Genomic DNA, 25,955 nt, shown 5'->3' on the forward strand with positions numbered 1-25,955 from the left:
CAGCCTCCCAAAGTGCTGGGATTACAGGCATAATCCACCACACCTGACCTACTTTTGTACTGTTAAATGTGATTATACTTCTCTTTGACTTGTCAGCTTAGCTTTAGCTGATACACTCTGGTGCCCAACTATTATTGTATCAGTGAACTTCCACTTTCTTTTCCTTTTCTCTCAATTTTTGTTGTATCATTTCTACACTGTGAGGACATACAATATTTACATTCTGTTGTCATCCTCACATTTCTTAGTTCCACAGTTTAAATGTATTTGAAACTCAAAACATTCCCAGTAATCTCTTGGTCAGCTGAAATTAATGGTTTAATAGTTTCCTTAAGAAAGACTCATGGGGCCGGGCGCGGTGGCTCACGCTTGTAATCCCAGCACTTTGGGAGGCCGAGGCGGGCGGATCACGAGGTCAGGAGATCGAGACCACGGTGAAACCCCGTCTCTACTAAAAATACAAAAAAAAATTAGCCGGGCGTGGTGGCGGGCGCCTGTAGTCCCAGCTACTCGGAGAGGCTGAGGCAGGAGAATGGCGTGAACCCAGGAGGCGGAGCTTGCAGTGAGCCAAGATTGCGCCACTGCACTCCAGCCTGGGCGACAGAGCGAGACTCCGTCTCAAAAAAAAAAAGACTCATGGAACAATTTCCCTAAATTTTTGCCATGTCAAATATGTTTATCTGTAGCTTTTATACAGTAAAAACAATTTGGCTAGATAATACAATTCTCAGTTCATATTTTTCTTTGGAATATTAAAGTGTTGCTATAGAGAAGCCTAAAGTCATGTGACATTTTTCTTACATAAGTGATTTGATTTTTTGCTTGGCTGCTCAAATTATTCCTTTATCAAGTCCAATAACTCTAACAGGTCTTGGTATTGACCTTTCTGGGTCAGTTTTCACTACATTTTCAGAAAATTTTCATTCTAATAGATGAGTACTCTTGATTTTGTTTAAATAACTAATTTGAGAGTCATTGATCTAGACAAATGGCAGAGGATAGGGGGAGAAGAACAAGTGAAGGGTTAAGATGTTAATGAGTGTTCATGAGAAATTTGTGAGATTGCGTGCCTGAAAAGAATGGTAAATGGTACATTAGGTGGTTCAAGTGGATGTGATACTATTTTTTATTGAATGAGAGCTGGGTTCATGGTTCTGCCACTCCTAACCAAGCAGCCATGTTTTCTTATGTATAAAATGGGGACAGTATCAGTGATGTGGGGTTGTTGGGATTAAATACAATACTGACTATAAAGGGCTTACTTAGCATAGCACCCAGTGCATTAGTAAGCTCAATAGATGGTTGCTGTTTCCATTATTACTGTGTTAACTATGGGAATGCAGCAGCACAGGAGACACATGAGCCTTGCCTTCAGAATTTATAGTCTAGCAGGGAAGGCTGGCATTAAATAAGTGATTACAATTGTAGGGGCCAAGGGAAAACTTTACCTTGACCCTCTGAAGGTTTACTGAAAAATCAACTGACAAAAGGCAGATTACTAGGAGAAAAAACATGCAATTATTTTAATGTGTATATCACAGGGGAATGGCAGAATGATTACTCAGTAACCCAGTAGGGTACAGATGTTTATATATCCTTCTTCATAGGGGAAGGGGAGATGGAGGAAATGTGGCAATTTGAGGGATAATGAATTATTTTTAGGGGGATTCAGTGGACTTAGAGACCATACGATGGCCTAAGACAAAGTCTGTTTGGCTTACAGAGCAGATAATAGTTTGTGACAAGTCTGTCCAGATATGTTGACAGATTTGTCTCTCTTCCTGCAATATGAATTCAACTAATGAAAACTCCATGCCGGTGCAGTGGCTCACACCTGTAATCCCAGCACTTCGGGAGGCCGAGGCAGGCAGATCACTTGAGGTCAGGAGTTTGAGACCAGCCTGGCCAACATGGTGAAACCCCCTCTCTACTAAAAAAAATACAAAAATTAGCCATGCATGGTGGCACACACCTGTAGTCCCAGCTACTCAGGAGGCTGAGGTAGGAGAATCACTTGAACCTAGGAGATCACGCCACTGCACTCCAGTTTGGGCAACAGAGCGAGACACCATCTCAAAAAAAAAAAAAAAAAAAAAAAAAAACGGAAAGGACCAGGAGTAATTCTCCCCCTGCCACCCCACCACCTTTGGCAGGTCTAGACTTTAAGCAGATAAGGAAACTTCATAGAACAGCTTCATGGCGGGGAGGGGGTTTGTAGGAGGGGGTAGGAGGTCAGAGAGACCTTGAGGCTGCATCTTCATTCAGTCCGGCATGTCAAAGCATCATATTTTGGGGTATTCGTTTCTGAGTCCCAACACAATAAAGGATGATAATTATTAGGTAGAGGATGCAACAGGAACATCTGGCTGGGGGAACCTAACCCAGGGTTGGGGTTGGAGAAATTCTCCCTGAGAAAATAATGTTCTACTTTAAGGAAATAGTATGTTGATTTTTCATTGAGAGTTAAGAGTCCGTGGCTTAATGTTGGATGTTATTGGAGTGTTGGTGTGTGTGGTTGCTCCATGCCGCTCCTCCAGTTGTCTGAGGGCATGATGGCCTTTCTCATCCAAAGCACGTGGCACACATAAGTGTTCAGTGTTTGTTGAATTAATTAGAATTTAAAAGGTTTGGGGCTTCTACATTCAGGATCCTACTGTACCTAGAAGGTACTTTTTTTCTAGTTAATGAACAACAGTGACATCTGGTGGTAAGAGTTGGAATTTGACTCCACACTTAAAAGCCCCCTAAATACACTCGACTTCTGAATCACACAGACAGATTTTTGGAGTGGAAGGAGTATTGGTCATGTAGGCCATGTCTCTTGCCTCACAGATGAGGAACTGCTGCTCAGTTTCAGGGACTTCAAATTTAGGCTGTATCCCCATGTACATATATAGTTTTATCACATGATAACTACCAGACCAGAACAACACTGAACGAACATAAAATATTTTAAAAGTTCTCATGTCAGAGTGGAACTGCCAAATATTATTTATACACTTGGTCCCATTTGAAAGCTGTTTGAATAGAATAGGGAAATTTGAGAGAGGCAGCTGGGACATGCACCCTGACTGGTTTGCTACTTTTATCAGTGAATGATTTACCTGATATGAGTTCATGGAAGAACGAACACTGCTCATACAATCTAGTTTCCTTGCCTGCTTCCCCCTTAGTCACTGAATGAAGCAAAAGAAAGAATTTGTTTTTAGCAAGACAAAAGTTAGAAAAATGTCCCCCTAAATTCAGTGATGATAAGTGAGTCTACGGTGGAGGCCGGTGTCCAGTTGATCCCCTCAGAGGAAGCGAAGAACAGGTCCTTGCAGTAGTATTCTGAGCTTCTTACAACGTTGGCGTTAGGTCTTTTCCTATCCTGAATGCAATTCTGAAGTGTTAGGACTGACTAAAATTTTGCCATCACATCTTTGAGTTATTGTCCTTACCTAATCTCACCTTGTCTATTGTCTTCCCCACAGTGCCCCTTCCTAGCTCACTCATTTCTGTCAATGATGACCCCATCTCCCGCTGTCATCCCCTGAGCTCAAACCTCCTGGGCTCAAGCGATCTTCCCACCACAGCTCCCCAGGTAGTTGGACTACGGGCATGGGCCGCCACACCCAGCTGATACTTGTATTTTTTGTAGAGATGGGATTTCACCATGTTGGTCAGGCTGGTCTCAACCTCCTGAGCCCAAGTGATCTGTCTGCCTCAGCCTCCCTAAGTGCCGGGGTTACAGGCGTGAGCCACTGTGTCTGGCTTATATATATGTATTTTTTAATTGAGACTGGGTCTTGCTCTGTCACCCAGGCTGGAGTGCAGTGGCATGATCATAACTCACTGCAGCTCTGTCTCCTGAGCTCAAGCAATTCTCTTGCCTCAGCCTCCTGAGTAGCTGGAAGTATAGGCACACACCACCACACCTAGCTAATTGTTTCAGCCTTTATGGAAAGGAAGCCGAAGAGATTCGCGCATACAAATGGTCTTTACTGTGGAAGTGGTAAATTAAATACTATTAAGCGCACAAGGCATTGGGGACCTAGTTAATGAGAGAAATTAATAATTACTAGGATCAGGTGACTCACCCAAATGTTTTGAAAGACTGTGATGTGAGCCAAGAATGGAATTGAGAAATTTGAGGATAAAATAAATATATTAGCAACCTTGTGCTGAAGGCTTGGTGGAGAGCCAGGGTAGATCTCATCTGTCAGAGAGGTCCCTTGGAGCTAAGGATTGATGAATCTTGGCAGAACATTGAGTTTTCTAATAAAGTCAGCATATGATGAGTGAGACCACATCTATACAAACACAGCTTAGACAAAATAGTTCCCGGGATAAAATAAGATTGACTGTAGCCAAATGGTGTTAAGCTAAACACAAAATGTGCTGGAGGACTCTGGGAGGCTAGTAGCTACCAAAGCCCAAATCCATGGCAAGTTGTACAGGCAGAACTTCCAGCACAAAGGGGCTTGAACCTGGAGAAAAGGAACAATTTTTATCTATGTAGGGCTCCTGATTGTGAAGTGGAATAATTTAGCAAGGCTTAACCCTGGGGCAAAAATATCCTCTAGGCAGTTTGTTTCTGTTTGTTCTGAATCCATGCTCACAATATCTTTCTGATGACTCTTTTGGCTTTGTGGGTGTCTGATGCTGGGAAGGGAGAGTCTCTGGACATGGGTCACAACCCACAGATATAAATGAGAGACTTAGTGTTCCTGGTTTATATGTCAGTTACACGTGACTGGTGTAAGTCTAGCCCCAAGAGATACTCGTGGTATAATGACCAAATTGGATTTGGGGCCTACAAAGCTGAGGTCTAGAATGAGAGCTGTGAAATGGAGAGAGCCAAATGAGGCCTTGTTTTTAAGCTGTAGCAGAACTTACTTCCATTACCAGGCAAAACAACTAAATCTGTAGTAATTAATATGTATGACTACTAAAATAATAAAGGTAACTGAAGAGAATTTCACATTTTACAAAGCACTTTCATGACCTATTTATCATGATAATAAAGGTACTATTACTGTTGTAAGAAGAAAGTTGAGGTTTGTGACTTGACTAACGTTGGAGTCAAAACTCAGGTATTCCCACTTCTGACTTTGTTCAATTCTTTTTTGTTTCTCATAGAGTAAGGCCACTGTTCATGTTATGTTTACTTATTGGTGGGAGAGAGAATTTCAGTGATGGGAAATATATTTGGTGACTATTAAGATAAGTAAGCATGGGTAAAGGTCCCACTTTGAAGTTGAAACTACGTGGAACTGTGGGGAGAACCCAATTTAGGGATTAGGAAAAAAAGCCATTAGACCCACACAAGTATGCGCAACTGATTTTTAAAACCTTTATTGTGGTAAATATACATATAAAAATTACCATTTTAACCATTTTTAAGTGTACAATACAGTGGAACTAAGTATATTCAAAATGCTATGTAACCATCATCACCACCATCCACCTCTAAAGTCTTTTCATCAGCCCAAACAGAAACTCCATGCCCTTTAAGAATAACTTTTGGTTGGATGCAGTGGCTCACACCTATAATCCTAGCACTTTGGGAGGTCAAGTCAGATCTCTTGAGCCCAGGAGTTCGAGACCAACCTGGGCAACATGGCGAAACACCATCTCTACAAAAAATACAAAAATTAGCTCGGTGTGGTGGTGCGAGCCTGTGGTCCCAACTACTTGGAATGCTAAGGTGGGAAGATAACCTGAGCCCAGGTGGTCGAGGCTGTAGTGAGCTGTCATTGCGCCACTGCATTCCAGCCTGGGCGATAGAGCGAGACTCAAAAACAAAAACCCCAAAACCTCTCTACTTCCCCCGTTCTTCCACTCCCTAGCATCGTCTATTCTACTTTCTGTCTCTATGAATTTGTTCATTCTAGGTACCTAATATACATGGAACTGTACAATATTTGCCATTTTGTGTCTGGCTTCTTTCACTTAGCATAATGTTTTCAAGGTTCACCCAGAATTCAGAATTTCATTCTTTTCTAAGGCTGAATATTCCGTGGAGTATATATACCACATTTTGTTTACTCATTCATCTGTTGAAGGTTGCTTGGGTTGTTTCTACCTTCTGGCTATCATGAATAATGCTGCTATGAACATTGGCTTACAATTACCTGTTTGAGTCCCTTCTTCGTTTTTTATTATTTTTTTTTGTAGAGACGAGGTCTCGCTATGTTGACCAGGCTGGTCTCGAGTTCCTGGCCTCAAGCAGTCCTTTACCTCAGCCTCCCAAAGGGCTAGGATTACAGGCATGAACCACTGTGTCTGGCCAAGTCCCTTCTTTCAAATCTTTTGGGCATATACTTAGAAGTGGAATTGTAAATCATATGGTAATTCAATGTTTAACTTTTTGAGGAACCACCAAACTGTTTTCTACAGTGGATATACCATTTTACATTCCCACCAGCTATACATAAGGGTTCCAAATTCTTCACATCCTGGCAAACACTTATTTTCCGTTTTTTGGATAATATCCATCCTAATGGGTGTGAAATGGTATCTCGTGGTTTTGGTTTGCATTTCTCTAATGGTTAGTGATGTTGGGTGTGTTTTCATGTGCTTATTTGCCATTTGTATATCTTCTTTGGATTAATGTCTATTGAAGTCCTTTGCCCATTTTTGAATTGGGTTTTATTGTTGAGATAGCTAATCTGATTTTTGACAAAGGTGCAAAAGCAATTCAATGGAGGAAGCGTAGCTTTCCAACAAATGGTGCTGGACCAACTGGACACCATAGGCAAAAAAGCAAAAAAGAACCTTGATCTAAATTTCATACCTTTATATAAAAATTACATCAAAATAAACCATGGGCATAAAACTCTAACACTTTTATTAAAATGGGGGGAAATCTTTGGGACCCAGGGCTAGGCAAAGAGTTCCTTCTTAGACTTGACATCAAAAGCACAATCCATAAAAGAAGGAATTGATAAATTGGACCTTGTCAAAATCAAGCCTTTTGTTCTGTGAAAGCCCAAGTGAAGAGGATTAAAAGATGAACTACAGATTCGGAGAAAGTATTTGCAAACTACATATCCAACAACGGACTAGTATATAGAATATATAAAGAATTATCAAAACTCGACAGTTAGAAATTGGGCAAAAGACATGAACAGACACTTCACCAAAGAAAATATACAGTTGACAAATAAGCACATGAAAAAGATGTTCAATATCATTATCCGTCATGTATGTTAGAACCACAATGAGATATCACTACACACCTATTAAAACGACTAAAATAAAAATAGTGACAACATCAAACGCTGGCAAGGATGTGAAGAAACTGGGTCACTTAAACATTTCTGATAAGAATGTAAAGTGGAACAGTCACTCTGGAAAACAGCTTTGGCAATTTCTTCTAAAACTAGATATGCAATTACCATACAACACAGCAATTGCACTCTTGGGCATTTATTCCACAGGAATGAAAACTTACATTCACACAAAAACCTATACATGAATGTTTATAGCAGCTGGATCATAATTGCTCCTAACTGGAAACAACCCAGATGTTTTTCAGTGGGTAAATGGTTAAACAAACTGGTACATTCATACTAGAACTACTCAGCGATAAAAAGGAATGGATTATTGATACACACAACAACTTGGATGAATCTCCAAGGAATTGTTCTGAGTAAAAAAAAAAAAAAAAAAAAAAAATCCATCCTAAAAAGTCTACATGCTGCGTTATTTCATTTATATAACATTTTTGAAATGACAAAATTTTAGAAATGGAGGACAGACTGGTGGTTGTAAAGGGTTAGGGACTAGGGCAGGAGGAGGGAGGGAAGTGTACATATTTATAAAATCACAACAGAGAGATCCTTGTGATAGTAAGTATTTGGTATCTTTTTTTTTTGAAATAGAGTCTCACTCTGTCGCCCAGGCTAGAGTGTAATGGCGCAATCTCAGCTCACTGCAACCTCCACTTCCTGAGTTCAAGCGATTCTCATGCCTCAGCCTCCCAAGTAGCTGGGATTACAGGCGAGCACCACTATGCCTGGCTAATTTTTGTTATTTTTAGTAGAGATAGGATTTTGCCATGTTGGCCAGGCTGGTCTTGAACTCCTGGCCTCAAGTGATCCGCCCGCCTCAGCATCCCAAAATGCTGGGATTATAGGCGTGCATGAGCCACCGTGCCCAGCCAGTATTTGGTATCTTGATGGTTGTGAATACACAAACTGACACATGATAAATCAAAAGAAAAGTACAGTTAAATTGGAGAAATCTAAGAGGAGTAGGTTGTATCGATGTCAATATCCTGGTTGTAATATTATACTAAAGTTCTGCAAAATATTATCATTGTGGGGAACTGGAAAAGTATACAGGGGATCTCTATTATTTTTTACAACTGCATGTGATTCTACAATAATCTCAATATAATTTCAAATTAAAAAGCAAAATACAAAGGGCAGTGTCCTATAGATACTTCTGGTTAGAGGAACAAAGTGGGCTGGAATTAACAAACATCTGTACACTCTACATGAGGAAATACTGGTGACCCAGATTGGATTCGCCAGCTTCTTGGATGATAAAATGTCAAGCTTATAAACTAAAGAAAATTCTCAAGAGAATTTTGGGCAGAAAAAAAAATGGCATGAGAGCCTTAGTGGTGACCGTGGAAAAGTAACAAACCTAGAGGAAAATCATCCCTGCTTTTTAAAAAATGGGTTACTGCAAAAATATCCTAGTCAAAAATAATCCTTGGATTGTTGGAGCAAATGTTACCCCCTTTCCCAAACTTTCTAATACATACATTCTAGTATGTCGGTTCTGAAATTCTCTTGCATGCTTAATTTTCTCACAGCATGTTCTTATTTTAATGAAAACCTGGCTTTCTGCTAGGAACCATGCTTTCCAGAAGCCCTCTAAGTAGACCTGGCTATTCCTTTTCCTATGCCACATAGTCCCATCGTGGTCATGAGGCAAATGAATGATACTCCCCACTACACCCACCATATAAAAAAACCCTAATCCTTTGAGGCTCACATCTACCTGAATCCTACTCTTTATCCTGTCTCTTTGCTGCCACCTGTATATTTATAGGTCTCCCACCCTCAGCTCACCAGGCAGCAATTGGAGACCAACGGGAAAGATCCATTTTTCCTTTATCAGAAAACTTCGGGTTTATACCTGCAGTGCTGATGGCAGTCTAATGCCATATCTTATGTATGCATGTCTATGGGATGGGTATTCATTCACCTTATGAGGAAAAAAAATAGAAAAACAACTACCAAGATTTTCAAATTATGAAGGCCTGGATAAATATTTGGGCAGGCGCTGTGGCTCACGCCTGTAATCCCGGCACTTTGGGAGGCCAAGGGGGGGCGGATCACCTGAGGTCAGGAGTTCAAGACCAGCCTGGTCAACATGGTGAAACCCCGTCTCTACTAAAAATAAAACAATTAGCCGGGTGTGGTGGCGGGTGCCTGTAATCCCAGCTACTCAGGAGGCTGAGGCAGGAGAATCGCTTGAACCTGGGAGATGGAGGTTGCAATGAGCTGAGATCGCGCCACTGCACTCCAGCCTGGGCGACACAGCGAGACTCTATCTCAAATAAATAGATAGATAGCCAGACAGACAGACAGATAGGAAAACTCCCTTGAACCATCTTTCTTAGAAATTTGCCTCTCACCCCCATATTGCCCTGAAATATAGTAGTGTCTTACATTGGAAGATGCCATTTAAAAAAAAAACATACAAGTGTTTTCCTTTATGAAAATAAACGATGTTCATTATTTTAAAAATCCTCTAAAGTGTAAAAATAAAAACACAGCACTGCTATTCCACCACCCAAATATAACCACTTTTAATATTTCTATTTCGGTCTTGTTTTAGTGCCTAGTTTGAAATAAACACAACTTTATTTATTTAGCATTGCTGTATTGCGTCCTGCTTTCTTCACTCACCATCATAACATGGCCTTTCCTCACACTGTTTTACATTTTTCAAATATATCTGAATGGCTACTTTAAATTTCATGGTGGAATCCTTCGCTTTTTAACTCCCCAGCAGGAGAGCGGAATGGGCATCTCTGTGCAGAACGTTTGGTCCACACAACTTTTTAAAAAATATACTACAGAAGATTTAAAATCTCCAGCGCACTCGAGATCGTGCCCGCTTGGATCCAGCCCAGCGCACCATCAGCGCCTCTGTCACTTTCAGAACTCTTGGCGCCCCCTCGGCCCCCGTAGAGTCGCGTTGAAAACGCGCAAGTGACGTCGCTTGTTTCCCTGGTGACGGTTGCCAGGGCAGCGCGTGCCGGCGTCCGGAGGAGGTGACCTAGCCGCGGCGGTCCTAGAAGGGAGAAGTGGAGAGAGACCGCTGTAAGTGCCGGGGAGAGCGGCAGGGCCCGAGCTGGAGCCGGGAGAGCCCGCAGCTGCCGGGGGCGCGGAACCGAGCCCGAGCGCAACCCCAGCCCGAGCCCGCTGCCACTGGCCGGGCGCTCATTGCGTGCCGGGCGCCCAGCGAGGACTCTTCCCCTTCGTCCTTTGAATCTTCACACACAGCCCTCTTCTTCCCCAGGCAGACGCTTATTTTCCATGCAGTACGTGGGTTAGTGAGGCGCAGAGGGTGGGTCGCCTGCCCCAAAGTCATAGCGTAGATGGCACAGTCAGGACTCGAATTCAGGTCCGCCTGACAAGCGCTGTCTGCTGGGCCTCTGCCACTGGACCCTCCCGCACAGCACTGAGAGATGCGACCCGACGGCGTGCACTTCCCCATCTCCCAGTTCCCCTTCCAGGCCCAGCCCCCACAGGACTGGGGACTCGCAAGAGGGAGTTACCCTCCAAGCGCGGACTCCAGCCCTGAGAACCAGAGCATCACCCCGCTCCCATCCCAAACTCCTCCCTACGAAGATGCTGGCATATAGGGCGCCAAACTAGGCATCTGCGGGCGGCCTCCCCACACCTCCAAGGCTGTTGTTGAGAATACTCGAAAAGAACACAGTAAGAGAAAAGAAGAAAGAGAAGGATAGAGGAAGAGAAAAACAATGAAAAAAGTGGCAGGCCGATGGGGCAGGGGGTCTCAGTCCTTCCTCACTGGTCCCTGTCACCTATGGTCCCACATCCTGTGGGATCTTGCTTCCTCATAGGACTCCTGAGTGGGTGCCACTGTTCCCACTCCCTGGCTGTAAGCCCTACCTGAGCCAAGAGTTCTTTCCATGCAGCTCTAGCCTTTACTTTATTTTTTTTTTATTATTACTACTTTTTTCTTTTTTTTAGATGGAGTCTCGCTCTGTCGCCCAGGCTGGAGTGCAGTAGCGCGATCTCGGCTCATTGCAACCTCTGCCTCCCGGGTTCAAGCGATTATCCTGCCTCTGGCTCTTGAGTAGCTGGGATTACAGGCGCCCGCCACCACGCCTGGCTAATTTTGGTATTTTTAGTAGAGACAGGGTTTCACCATGTTGGCCAGGCTGGTCTTGAACTCCTGACCTCAGGTGATCCGCCCACCTCAGCCTCCCAAAGTGCTCGGATTACAGGCGTGAGCCACCACGCCCGGCTTAGCCTTTACTTTTAAAAGAAAATTAATAGACTTAAAGCAGATTTTCGGAAGCATTGAGCAAAAAACAGTTCCTTTATACACTCTGTATTCCCATTTCGTCTGTTGTTAACATCTTACACATTGCATTGGTGTGGTACATTTGTTATCGTTGATACAACTATATTGGTATGTTATTACTAACTAAAGTCCATAGTTTACGTTAGAGTTCATCTGTTGTTGTTGTTGTTGTTGCTGTTGTTTTGAGACAGGGTCTCACTTTGTCACCCAGGCTGGAGTGCGGTGGCATGATCATGGCTCACTGTAGCCTCCAATCCCTGGGCTCAAGCAATCCTCCCACCTCAGCCTCCTCAGTAACTGGGAACACAGGCACATGCCACCATACCCAGCTAATTTTTTTAATTTTGTAGAGATATGGTCTTGCTATGTTGCCCAAGCTGGTCTCAAACTCTTGGCCTCAAGTGGTCCTCCCACCTTGGTTTCCTAGAGTGTTGAGATTACAGCTGTAAGTCACCACACCTGGCCAGCATTCATTGCTTAAGGTTGTACAGGTCTACAAGTTTTGCTAAATGTGTAATGCTGTGTATCCACCATTACAGTATACGGAACAGTTTCACCTCCCTAAAAACCCCCTAGGCTTTACTGTTCATTCTTCCTTCCTTCCAACCCCTGGAAACCACTGATATTTTTCATTTAGAAGGGATTTACAATCACTGATATCTTTTACTTCTCTGTTATTTTGCCTTTTCCAGAATATTATACAGTTTGCAATTATACAGTATGTAGCCTTTTCAGAATGGCTTCTTCACTTAGCAATACACATTTAGGTTTCTTTCATGTTTTTTTCGTGGCTTGATAGCTCATTTCTTTTCATCACTGAATAATATTCCCTGGTATGAGTGTACCAGGTTATCTATTCACCTATTGAAGTACATCTTGTTTTTTTCTGATTTTTGGTAATTATGAATAAAGCTATGAACATTTCATGTGCAGGTTTTTGTGTGGATATATATTGTTCAACTCATTTGGTTAAATATGATTACTGGATCATATGGCAAGACTGTGTTTAGCTTTGAAGAAGACTACTCAATTGTCTTGCAAAGTGGCTTTTCCATTTTGCATCCCCATCAGCAATAAATGGAAATTCTTGTTGCTTCACATTCTTGCCATCATTTGATGTTGTCAATGTTTTGGATTCTAGCCATTCTAGTAGGTATGTAATGGTATCTCATTTTTGTTTTAATTTGCAATTTCCTAATTATATATGATGCTGAACATCTTTTCATATGTCTACTTGCCATCCATATTTCTTTTCTGTTGAGGAGTTTGTTCAGATCTTTTGCCTACTTTTTTTATTTATTTATTTATTTATTTTTATTTATTTTTTTTTTTTTTGAGTTGGAGTTTCACTCTTCTTGCCCAGACTGGAGTGCAATGGTATGATCTCGGCTCACTGCAACCTCCACCTCCCAGGTTCAAGCAATTCTCCTACCTCAGCCTCCTGAGTAGATGGGATTACAGGCTCCTGCCACCACACCCAGCTAATTTTTATATTTTTAGTAGACACGGGGTTTCACCATGTTGGCCAGACTGGTCTTGAACTCCCAACTTCAGGTGATCCACCCACCTCGGCCTCCCAAAGTGCTGGGATTACAGGCGTGAGCCACCATGCCCAGCCTTGCCCACTTTTTAACTGGGGTATTTTCTTACTATTAAGTTATCGGAATTGTTTGTATATGTTGGTTATAGTCCTTTGTCAAATGTGTGTCTGGCCGGTTTTCTTCCAGTCTCTATGGCTTCTCTTTTCTTTCATTTTCTTGTTTTTTATTTTTTTTATATTTTGAGTCTTGCTCTGTAGCCCAGGCTGGAGTGCAGTGGAGTGATCTCAGCTTACTGCAACCTCCACCTCCCGGGTTCAAGCGATTCTCCTGCCTCAGCCTCCTGAGTAGCTGGGACTGCAGATGTGCGCCACCACGCCCAGCTAATTTTTGTATTTTTAGTAGAGACAGGGTTTCACCATGTTGGCCAGGCTGGTCTCAAACTCCTGACCTCAGGTGATCCGCCTGCCTCAGCCTCCTAAAGTGCTGGGATTACAGGCATGAGCCACCGTTCCTGGCCTCTTTTCATTTTCTTAACAGTATCTTTCACAGAGTAGAAGTTTATAATTTTAATGAAGTTGAATTTATCAATTTTTTTCTTTCATGTATCATGCTTTTGGTATTATATATGAAAACTCATAGCCAAACCCAAGGTCAGCTAGATTTTCTCCTGTATTACCTTCTAGAAGTTTTGCATTTTACATTTCAGTATATAATCCATTTTGAGTTAATATTTGTGACAGGCATAAGGTCTGTGTCTAGATTCACTTTTTTACATGTGGATATTTGTTGTTCCAGCACCATTGCCTTTGTTTCTTTGTCAAGGATCAGTTGACTGTATTTATGTGGGTCTATTTCTGGGCTCTTTATTTGGTTTCATTGATTCATTTGTCTGTTTCTTCACCAATACCACACTGTCTTAATTACTATCATTTTATAGTAAGTCTTTTTTTTTTTTTTTTTTTTTGAGATGGAGTTTTGCTCCTGTTGGCCAGGCTGGAGTGCAGTGGCACGATCTCAGCTCACTGCAACCTCCGCCTCCCGGGTTCAAGCGATTCTCCTGCCCCAGCCTCCCAGGTAGCTGGGATTACAGGTGCCCACCACCATACCCGGCAATTTTTGTATTTTTAGTAGAGACGGGGTTTTACCTCGTTTGCCAGGGTGGTCTTGAACTCCTGACCTCAGGTGATCCATCCACCCGCCTCAGCCTCCCAAAGTGCTGGGATTACAGGTGTGAGCCACCACGCCTAGCCTAGTAAGTCTTAAGGTCAGGTAGTGTCAGTTTTCCACCTTTGTTCTTCTTTAATATTGTGTTGGATATTCTGGATCTTTTGCCTCTCCACATAAACTTTGGAATCAATTTGTTGATATCCATACAGTAATTTGCTGGGATTTCTTCATTGCAATTGCATTGAATCTATAGATCAAGTTGGGAAGAACTGACATCTTAACAATATTCATTTTTCCTATTCATGTGCATGAGATAACTATTTGTTTAGTTCTTGATTTTATCAGAGTTTTATAGTTTATAGTCTTTTCTCAGAGTTTTATATTTCTCCTAATATAGATCTTACACATATTTTGTAAGATTTATACCTAAGTATTTCAATGTTTGTGTTAATATAAAGGGCATTGCATTTTTAACTTGAGTTTTCTATTGCTTATTGCTAGTATGTGGGAAACCATTTGACTTCTGTATATTAACCTTACTTCTTGCAACCTTGCTGCAATCACTTATAAGTTCCAGGAGTTTTTTGTTCTTTTTTTTTTTTTAATAGATTGTTTGAGATTTTCTGCATAGACAATCAGTTATCTGCAACCAAGACAATTTTATTTCTTCCTTTCCAAAGTATATATCTTTTATTTCCTTTTCTTGGCTTATTCCATTAGGTAGAACTTCTAGTATGATGTTGAATGAGAGTAGAGAAAAGGGACATCTTGCCATGTTCTTAGGGGGAAAGCATGTAGTTTCTCACTGCTAAGTATGATGGTAGCTGTATGTTTTTTGTAGATGTTCTTAATCAAATTGAAGAAGTTCCCCTCTATTCCTAGTTTACTTAGAGTTTTTATCATGAACGAGCATTGGATTTTGTCAAATGCTTTTTCTGTGTCTATTAATATGATTGTGTGACTTTTCTCCTTTAGCCTGTTGATGTGATAGGTTTATGTTAATTGATTTTCTAATGTTAAACCAGCCTTGCATACCTAAAGTAACTCCTATTTGGTCATGTGGTGTAATTTTTCAAATACATCATTGGATTCAATTTGCTAATATTCTTGGAGAGGAAGTTTGTTTGTTTGTTTGATTTTTTTTTTTTTTTTGAGACAGGATCTTGCTCTTTTGCCCAGTCTGGAGTGCAGTGGCGCAATCATGGCTCACTGCAGTGAGAGGAAGTTCTGAGAATTACTTCCCCTCCTTTCACTTGACTGGCCCATCAAACTCTTTCTTTGCTGCAAAACTCGCTGTTTTCAGTGCATTGGTTTTCTGGACAGCAGGCAAGATGAACCTGTCAGGCTGTTACTTGCTTCGAGCTGCCTCTTCTTCCTCTTCCCTCTCCATCCCTCTCTCCCACCTCCTCACTCTACACCTTCTCCTCATGCTGCTTTGTTCATACTCTAGGTCTCAACTACCTGAGGCTCTAGCTCAGACTTCCCTTCTGAACCCCAGACCCACCCAGCGTCTCAGCCAGCCAGCTGCCCACCCAGCATCTCAAAGTCCACCACCTTGTCTGCAGCGTGGAAAACTGCTCCTCTGTCAGGGCCTGCTATCTCCCCAATCACTCAAACCCAAACCGCCTAGGTTTCTCCCCTCTCCTTCTCTGCATAGTTGCCTTCAGTCCCTTCCATTTGGCAGCAATTCCTGTTCACCCTTCTCCATCTCCACTGCTGCAGTTTTGATTTAGGCCCACATAGCTTCCCAGAGACCCCCTCCTAGCTAGGCCCTTTGCCTCCAGCTCTGCAGAAGGCAAAGCTGATCCTGTGTGCACCCTCTGAACATCTCCAACGCCTCAGGATAAAGTCCAGTCTCCTTAGCTGGGCAGATCAGACCCTTCTTCGGGTGCCTCCCCAAATGTGCCCTGCCCTCTGGCCATTCTGAACCCTTCATAGTTCCCCACACTCATCACATTCTCTGCACATGCTGTTCTGGCAGGAGAGCCCGCTGACCCCCACTCAGGCACCGTCCCTTCCCCACCCAGGTGAATTTCTTCTGCGTTCAGCTTCAAATTGACTGAGATGCCTATCTCTCCTGCAGCCTCTCTCTCCCCAGACAGCCTCTCAGAGCGCTTAACACCTCTCATTCTCAAACCAGCTGAATGTTAGGCTCACCTGGGAAGCTTTAAAAATACAAAAATGTTAGCGGGGCACAGTGGTGCACACCTGTAGTCCCAGCTACTCGGGAGGCTGAGGCAGGAGAATCGCTTGAACCCAGGAGGTGGAGGTTGCTGTGAGCTGAGATCGTGCCATTGCACTGCAGCCTGGGCAACAAGAGTGAAACTCCAACTCAAAAAAAATAAAAATAAAAATAGATACCCTGGCCACAGCCCAGATTATTAATTCCAAATCTCCACTGGCCTCATGAATAGCACAGATTAGATACTAATACTCTGGGGGCCAGTCTGGACCACAGGTATCCTCTCAGTGCAGGCATTACTGTCTATCCCAGAGGCTTCATTGGGTCAAGAGCACCACTTTTCATACAGTGATAATGATAATTATTTCCATGCATTCTTCCACTTAATCTCACAACCTCCCTGTGAAGTTCGTAAGTATCAGAGTCCCATTTTACAAATGGGAAACGAAAGCAAAGAGGTTAAGTAATTTGCCTGGGGCACAGTGTACATTCAATGAGTACCAGTTCCTCAGTGACTTCAAGTGCAAATTGGGAGTGGAAAAGGAGAAAAGCTTTACAAGTTACTGTGTTCATTCATTCGGTGACAATTCTACAAACATTAGTTGAAGGCCTGTTCTGGGCAAGATGCTGAGAACTAGCAAATGAATAAGATATTCAGACCCCTGCCCTTCAGAGGTCTCTTTGTAAAGGGAAGTAATGTAAATAAAATAATAGATAATTATAATACACTGAGGTTAAGTTTAGTGATCAAGGGGTGCCCTAGGGATTCTGGGAGTCCACAGAGTGCCCTGAGGGAAATCCTAGAGTCTAACTGGGAGTTAGTGGGAAGGTAATGGGCTGGGATGGGGAGGCCTGGGAGGAAGGCCTCCCAGGGAGAGGAGTAGCTGAAGCCAGCCTCTGAGATGCCACTGGGCTTAATCCACAGCAGGAGCCACAAACCCAAAACATCTGCTGTGGCTGATGGGAAATAAAAGTGAATCCAACAGGTTTAAGAGAAAGAACAACATTTATGTGCAGTGATAATGGGCAGCTGGTGTGCCAGCTGCAGCATCTGGAAGTGGCAGGGACAGTAGTTCAATGGAAACAACATATTGTGCACCAAAGGAACTGTCTACATAGTAGCTGCTGTCCGTGTGTGACTATGGGCCCAGCATTGCCAGATCTGTAAACTTTTATAAAAGAAGCTGGTGTAAACCAAACATAAAATTCATTGGCCCCCCAACCATCTGAATGGACTTCCTTCTCAGCCAGGGCACACCAAAGTTAACCGAAAGACCAGTTCAGGCCTTGATGGGAAGCAAGGGTTGGACATGCCTCATTATGCCCGCCTCCATTTTGGAATTCAGGAAAAGTTGACCAACATTTAACATCAACACAGACCTTAAGTCTAATAAGAAACATTTACAATCTATTCTCTCTGAAGCCTGCTACCTGGAGGCTTCATTTGCATGATCAAAACTTTGATCTCTTTTATTCTAACCCAGACATTCCTTTCTATTTATAGTAACTCTTTCAACCAGTTACCAATCAGAAAAATTTTAAATCTACTTATGACCTGGAAGCTCCCCCCTCCCAACCTTGGAGTTGTCCTGCTTTTCTGGACCAAATCAGTATATATCTTAAATATATTTGATTGATGTCTCAGGTCTGCCTGAAATGTATAAAACCAAGCTGTGCCCTGACCACCTTGGGCACGTGATCTCAGGATCTCCTGAGGGCTGTGTCACAGGCCATGATCACTCATATTTGGCTCAGAATAAATCTCTTCAGACTGGGCACGGTGGCTTACACCTGTGATCCCAGCACTTTGGGAGGCTGAGGCGGGCGGATCACTTGAGGTCAGGAGTTCAAGACCAGCCTGGCCAACATGGTGAAACCACGTCTCTACAAAAACATACAAAAATTGTCTGGGTGTGGTGGTGCATGCTTGTAGTCCCAGCAACTCAGAAGGCTGAGGCAGGAGAATGGCGTGAACCCGGGAGGCAGAGCTTGCAGTGAGCCGAGATTGCGCCACTGCACTCCAGCCTGGGGGACAGAGCAAGACTCCGTCTCAAAAAAAAAAAAAAAAAGAAGTACATCTCTTCAAATATTTTACAGGGTTTGACTGTTTTTGTTGACACTGGAAATCTCATATTGAAATTACAACTCTTTGAATGTTGGCAACAAATTCAAATCCTAACATAGTGTTCTGTGAGAGCCAAACAAAAATGTCTGTGGGATGTGTTAAACTAACTGTAGCCTAAAGCTGCCTTCTTATATATTCTAAGTTCAGCCTAAAAGTTCCTCTGTACATAGTAAACTGTAACCTAACTAGGAATTTAAACAGACTGTAACCTACTCTTGTACCAGTCACAGAGTTTCAGCCAATCACAGGCAGCCAGCTATTCAAATTGTATTCAAAAAAGGCAAACAGCCAGCTGTAATCAGTCCAGCTGCTTCTGTACCTAACTTGTGCTTTCTGTTCATCACTTTCCTTTTTCTGTTCATAAATCTTATTAGACTAGGTGGCAGCCCTGGAGTCACTCTGAATCTGTTCTGATTCTGGGGGCTGCTAGATTTGTGAATCATTCTTTGCTCAATTGAATTCTGTTAAATTTGATTTGTTTAAGGTTTTTCTTTTTTTATTTTGGAGACAGGGTCTCACTGTCACCCAGGCTAGAGTGCAGTGGCACGATCACAGCTCATTGTAGTCTCAACCTCCCAGGCTCAAGCTATGCTTCCACCTTGGCCTTCCAAAGTGCTGGGATTACAGGTGTGAGCCATCATGCCTGGCCTAACGTTTATTTTTTAACAGAGGATATAGCCTTTGGGCCAGCCATTATACTCACATGTATTGTTTATTACAATGAAAGAATACAGGTCAAAATCGGCAAAGAGGCACATAGGGCAGAGTCCAGGAGACACCAGGTGCAAGCTTCCAGTTGTCTTCTCCCAGTGGAGTCATGTTGACAGTACTTACTTCTCCCAGAAACAATTCGTGGCAACTTACATGGAGTATTGCCAGCCAGGGAAGCTCCCCTGAGTCTTGGTGTCCAGGGTTTTTATTAGGAGATGGTTACGTAGGTACAGTTGACCTTAGTCATTCAGTCTCCAGCCCCCTCCAGCCTACCCCGCACCTGGCAATGAATCACATTGTTAATTAACATGGACTGGAATGGCCCAAGGCCCCCCAGGTGAAGAAGAACACTCTCATCAGAAAGGATGGTCCAAGGGCTCAGAGATTCTCTCTAAGGAGCGGGTCAAAGGCCAAACCTGTTTTTTGGAATGTGCGGGTGTGGACAATACAGGTTTTCTGAGTTGATTCTTTATAGTTTCTCTTACTGGGCAGAGCTGCCTGGTAAGGAATTTCAACATAACACCAGCTCCTGCTTTTGTTTGACCTTTGCCAAACCCTGGGCTCAGCCCACAGCACATTAAAACCGCCTGGGCAGCAGTTATACCATCCCATGCCTGGTCTCCACTCCAGACTAATTTAAATCAGATTCTGTAGTGGTGGGGCCTGGTTATCAGCATTTTTAGATTGTATCCTGGGGATTTGGTATTGAAGCAAGTTTAAGAGTAACTGGGTACAGGCTCTGGGACCATGCCTGTGTGCAAGATGGATATTAAGTATATTGAGAAGGTACAGATAGAGCAGTTGAGGCTGTTTGGGCAGGTAGAGTATTCCTCCTGGAGGGTCAGAAAAGGACAATGGTATTCATGCTGGGTGTAGGAGGACCGGCAAGATTTAAGCCTTGGGGGGAGAAGGAGGTATGGGAACAGAGGAGCAAGTCAACACAACTAGCTAGAAGTTGACATTATGAAAGGGAAAATAGGCTAGAAGGACACAGAGGCCAAATCCAAAGTGGTTAATGCCATTGGACTTGGCTTTGTGGCTAAGGGGCATCTGCTGAAGCTTTTTGCACAGGAGTCTGTCAGGCTCAGAGCTGTGGTTTAGAGAAACTAGTCCCTCAGCAAATGTTATTCATTTGTTCAACAAGTATTCATTCCGTGCCTGCCATATACCAGGCCCTGCTATAGGCACTGAGGATACAGCAATGAACAACACAGTGCCTGCCATTGTGAAGCTGGTGGGGAGGGAGAGAGGCAGTCAACAAGTAAACATCAAAATATAATGTGTCAGGTGACTCTCAGTGCCATGGAGGAAGACGAAACAGGGCAAGGACATGGGGAGTGAGGGCGAGGGCAGGGATGCCTTCTACAATAGGATATGAGAAGACTTCTGTGATAAGGTGACATTTGAGAGGAAGTAGGTAAGGTAGATGTCTGGGGGAAGGACATTCCTGAGAGGTAACAGCAAGTGCAGATACCCTAAGGTGGTTATGAGCCTGGTATCGTGGGAATGGAGACATGGGGGCAGATTTTAGGACATTTATGGAAAATAAACAAGATTTACGATTAATTGGATGATACGTAGATGAGGTGGCTTGAGGTTGGTTTAAGGCGGGGATGCTTACCACCAGCTACACTTTAAAATCGGGAGGGGAGCATTTAATAATTCCAGTGTCTGTGCTCTATTATTTCATTTATGTGAAGTTCAAACAGACAAAACATCAAGAATGTATAAGAAACTGATCACTCAGTAACAGTGAGTGATTGTATTGTGAGTGTAAATTGTATTGTCTAATACAATTTAAAAATGGGCAAAAAATGTGAATAGACACGTCACAAAAGAAGATATACCCATGGTTAGCAAGCACATGAAAAGATGTTCAACATAACTAGTCAACAGAGAAATGCAAATTAAAACCACATTGAGATACCATTTTATTTTTATTTTATTTTAATTAATTTATTTATATTTTATTTATTTATTTATATTTTATTTATTTATTTATTTTGAGACAGAGTCTTGCTCTGTCACCCAGGTTGGAGTGCAATGGCGCAATCTTGGCTCACTACAACCTCGGCCAGGCTGGAGCGCAGTGGCACAATCTTGGCTCACTGCAGCCTCGCCCAGGCTGGAGTGCAATGGCTCAATCTTGACTCACTGCAACCTCTGCCTCCCAGGTTCAAGTGATTCTCCTGCCTTAGCCTCCTGAGTAGCTGGGATTACAAGCCTGTGTCACCACACCCAGCTAATTTTTGTATTTTTAGTAGAGACGGGGTTTCTCCATTTTGGCCAGGCTGGACTCGAACTTCTGATCTCAGGTGATCCACCCGCCTCAGCCTCCCAAAGTGTTGGGATTACAGGCATGAGCCACTGTGCCCTGCCTATTTATTTATTTATTTTTTGAGACGGAGTTTTGCTCTTGTTGCCCAGGCTGGAGTGCAGTGGCATGATCTCAGCTCACTGCAACCTCTGCCTCCTGGGTTCAAGCAGTTCTCCTGCCTCAACCTCCTGAGTAGCGGGGATTACAGGCACATGCCACCATGCCTGGGTAATTTTGTATTTTTAGTAGAGATGGGGTTTCATCATGTTGGTCAGGCTAGTCTCGAATTCCTGACCTCAGGTTATCCACCCATCTCAGCCTCCCAAAGTGATAGGATTACAGGCATGAGCCACCATGCCCGGCTGAGATACCATTTTACATACTAACGAGAAAGTCTAAAATTTAGACTGACCAGCCTAAATGCTGACAAGGATGGAGCAACTGGGACTCCCATACATTACTGGTAAGAATGTAAAATGGTACAACCACTCTGGCAAACAGTTTAGCAGTTTCTTATGAAGTTAAACATAAATTTACCATATGAGGCAGAATTTTCACTTCTACGTATTTACCCAAGAGAAATAAAAACATACGTTCACACAATTACCTTCTTATACATGAATGTTCATAATGTCTTTATTCATAATAGCCAAAACTGGAAACAGCTCAGATGTCCAATAACAGGTGAATGTATAATCAAATTCTTGTTTATTTAAACAATGTAATATTACTCAGTAATAAAAAGGAATGAGCTTATAATGTGTGCAATGACATGGATGAATCTCAAAAAGGTAGTGCTGAGCAAAAAGCCAGACACAAAAGCCTAACTACTGTATGATTCTAGTTATATGAAATTCCAGAAAAGGCAAAACTGTAGTGAACAAAAGCAGACCAGAGTTTGCCTGGGATTGGGATTGGGATTGTCGGGAAATTGACTGCAAAAGGGCACAAAGGAGGATTCTAGGGTGATGAAAATCTTCTTTCATGATGGTGGAGGTGGTTTACACAAGTGAATATATTTGACAAAACTCATTTGTACACATAAAATTGGTGTTTTTCTTTTCTTTTGTTTTTGTTTTTGGAGATGGTCTCACTGTTACTCGCAATGGAATATAGTGGCACAATCATGGCTCACTGCAGCTTCCACTTCCTGGGCTCAAGCGATCTTGCCACCTCAGCCTCCTAAGTAGCTGGGACTACAGGCGTGCACCACCACAGCCAATTTTTTGTAGAGATGTGGTTTTGCTGTGTTACCCAGGCTAGTCTCAAACTCCTGGTCTCAAGCAGTCCACTCACCTTGGCCTCCCAAAGTGCTGTGATTACAGGCATGAGCCACAGCACCCAACCTGGTGGATTTTATTGTACATAAATTATTCTTTGATAGACTGACTAAACAGACACCAGACAAAATTGATCTTCGGTGGTAGCAGTCAGAATAATGGTTACCTTGGGGGATGATTCACTGGAAGGGGCACAAAGTAGCATGCTCAGGGACTGGAAGTGCCCTGTACCTTGATCTGGGTGGTCACCACAGAGGTATATGTCTATGGACAGATTCACTGAGCCGTATGGTCAGGATTTATGTACTTTATTGCATGTGAATTATACCTGATTTTGAAAAGAAAAAGAAGAAATAATGGCCAAGCCCCGTTCCTAGAAATTGGGATTTAGTTGGTCTGGAAATGGTCGCAGGCATTGTTATTTAGGAGTTCCTAGGGGATTTTAATGTTCAACCAGAGTTGGGAGCCATTGATTTAAGGGACAGGCAAGAGTCAGGTATTGAGTCTGAGTGATGGAGACTGTTCTGATGCCATGTGCAGTCTGGTGGCACGTTCAGGAACTGGGGAGGATGCTCAGTTCAACTTTGGCTTTCTAGTGATCTGAGGTGAGGGTGGAGCTTCCAAGCTTCTGCGTGGACATACATGCAACGCGAAGCAGTAAACTCCAGGGTTGGGGCTGCAGACAGGGCGGACTGTGTGCTGAGTGCTCGGTGTGGAGTTTGCTTCAGCTCAGGCTTCTTTTCTGATGCCTAGGGCAGGATGGCAGCAGATGAAAGCTCACAGAACACTTTGCGGCTCCAGTTCAAGGCAATGCAGGAGATGCAGCACAAACGGTTACAGAAGCAGATGGAGAAAAAGAGGGAAAAAGAACTGAGCCTCAAAAGCAGAGCTGACGACCAAGAGGAGCCCTTGGAGGTTTCAGATGGCCTCAGCCTTCTCCACGCAGGGGAGCCAAACTCGAAAAATAGCTTTGAGAAGAGGTAAATGCAAGTTTGAAATCTCTCAGATGTGTGTGTGTGTGTGTGTACCACTGGAGCTATAGCAAAACTTGTAAAATGCAGCTAAAGTGATAGAAGGAAGCTTAGAGCCTTAATTATAGCTGCATTTAACAGGTTTTGATACAGCTTCTGTGGTCAATCCATTCTAAATGCTTTATAATACATATTATGATTTCTTCTTAACCCACAAATAATTTAGGAGTATAGGGTGTTTTTCTAGTTCCAAGCATATGATGAGTTTTGGGTTTTCTTGTTGTATTTCTATTTTTTATTGATTTCTAAAACAGTCACTTGCCATTAGAGAAAATAGTCTGTATAATGTTATTATTTAGAATTTGCTAAGATTCCTTTTATAGCCTATAATACTTTTTTTTAAGAGACAGAGTCTTGTACTGTCACCCGGGCTGGAATGCAGGATGATAGCTCACTGCTGCCTCAAGCTCCTGGGTTCAAGCAATCCTCCCACCTCAGCTTCTGGAGTCACTGGGATTACAGGTGTACACCACCATGCCTGGCTAATTTTCTTTTCTTTTCTTTTGAGACAGGGTCTTTCTTTGTTGCCTAGGCTAGTCACAAACTCCTGCCTTGGCTTCCCAAAGTGCTGGGATTAGAGGCATGAGCCACCACACCCAGCCCTGTAATATATTTTTATGCATGTTCCATGGATGCTTAAAAGAAATATGAATTATGAGTGGTTTTTTTTTATAACTCCCTATTGAAGCCAGCTAATGAACAACATTAAAACCTTTCTTCTTTCATGTGTGTGTGTGTCTGCCTCTGCGTGTCCGTCTGTCCACCTAGGCAGTGGAGGCCTGACCCCTGCCCACCAGGGCCTTTGCCTTGGAGGAGCATTAATTCTGCCTTTTCCTTGTAGGGTGCTTGAAGATGAGATTGAACACCTTCGAAATGAGCTCAGGGAAACAGTGGACGAGAACGGGCGATTGTATAAGCTGCTGAAGGAAAGGGACTTTGAAATCAAACACCTCAAAAAGAAAATAGAAGAGGATACATTTGCCTTCACAGGTAGCTCCACCATTGTTGTGACAGTCCTTGCTCTGCAGTCCAGGGACTTCAGATAGGGCAGACAGCAGGTTCCAGAGAGCAGGTTCCCAAGAGAGTGCCAAGGGTCAGTTGTGGTCAAGCTTGTCTAGAGAAGTCCTGGAAGTGAGGGAGAGGGTAGAGGAAAAGAGCAGCCCCAGGGAGGCCAGCCCACCAGAAAATGGGAGCACAGGGAGCAATGAGGGATTTAAAAATGGGCCAGAAGGGCCAGCAGGCAAGCATCATAGACAATGTTGGTGACCCAGCTGGGACTCATGACAGGGGTTCGCCATCATGCTCACAGCATGTTCAGGGGCTGGCAGGATCCATTTCTCCTTGTTGCACTGGCTCACATGTTATTTTGTGAACATAAAAAAGCCCCAGCAGCCTGCAATGAGCTATGATCACCCCCCACTGCACTGAACCCAGGGCAGCAGAGTGAGATCCTGTCTTGAAAAAAAAAAAGCCCCAGTAGAGCCAGATATGAACTCTATAGCACCTGCTGTTGCTGCTCCAGAAAGGTAGATGAGTCACCTATTCTGGGAGGATATCACAGGACCCAACCACCAACAAGGTCTGGGCTGGGCCTTGGCCCTGTAAGTCTGGGCTAGACCTTATCTATGTTGGTGGAGACCTCATGGTGGCCCCATGAGTCTGGTGAGGACCTTGGCTTTGCAGGTCTGGGAATGACCTTTGATCGTGGTTGTGAGCTGGACATTGGCTCTGTGGTTATGAGTTTGACTTTCACCCTGCTGATGTAGTGAGGACTTTGGACTCGATTGTCCTCTGTTATGTATATACCCATTGAGCAATTCCCAGATGGCTAATAAATCAGAAAGTATTAGAGATGTCACCAATCACAGAGAGCAACAGGGCTGACTCAGCATCTACCAGACTATCCGTCCTTGCCTTTGAGAGTAAATGCGTTTGAGGATAGGTATGTTCATAGGACCAAAGCTCTGGTCAGTCAATGCTGAATTACAAAGCAAGGGGAATTTGGTATCCTAAAGACTCATGGTAGCCTAATGCACCTC

The 25,955-nt window shown here is 43.2% G+C and overlaps 1 protein-coding gene across 2 annotated transcripts in view; it reads left to right on the forward strand.

The window, feature by feature from the left end:
- Positions 1-10,228: 10,228 nt before the first annotated feature.
- The window catches only part of CCDC13 (coiled-coil domain containing 13), a 63,754-nt gene continuing 48,027 nt past the window's right edge, over positions 10,229-25,955 (forward strand). For both annotated transcript variants that reach the window (XM_055281228.2, XM_063611371.1), the window contains exons 1-3: positions 10,229-10,328; positions 23,639-23,865; positions 24,758-24,906. In XM_055281228.2, coding sequence (XP_055137203.2) covers positions 23,645-23,865; positions 24,758-24,906 — 370 coding nt within the window. In that variant the 5' untranslated portion in view covers positions 10,229-10,328; positions 23,639-23,644. The remainder of the gene's footprint in view (positions 10,329-23,638; positions 23,866-24,757; positions 24,907-25,955) is intronic.

Source organism: Symphalangus syndactylus, chromosome 1, assembly GCF_028878055.3.
Source record: "Symphalangus syndactylus isolate Jambi chromosome 1, NHGRI_mSymSyn1-v2.1_pri, whole genome shotgun sequence".
In the NCBI taxonomy this organism is placed as follows: Eukaryota; Metazoa; Chordata; class Mammalia; order Primates; family Hylobatidae; genus Symphalangus; species Symphalangus syndactylus.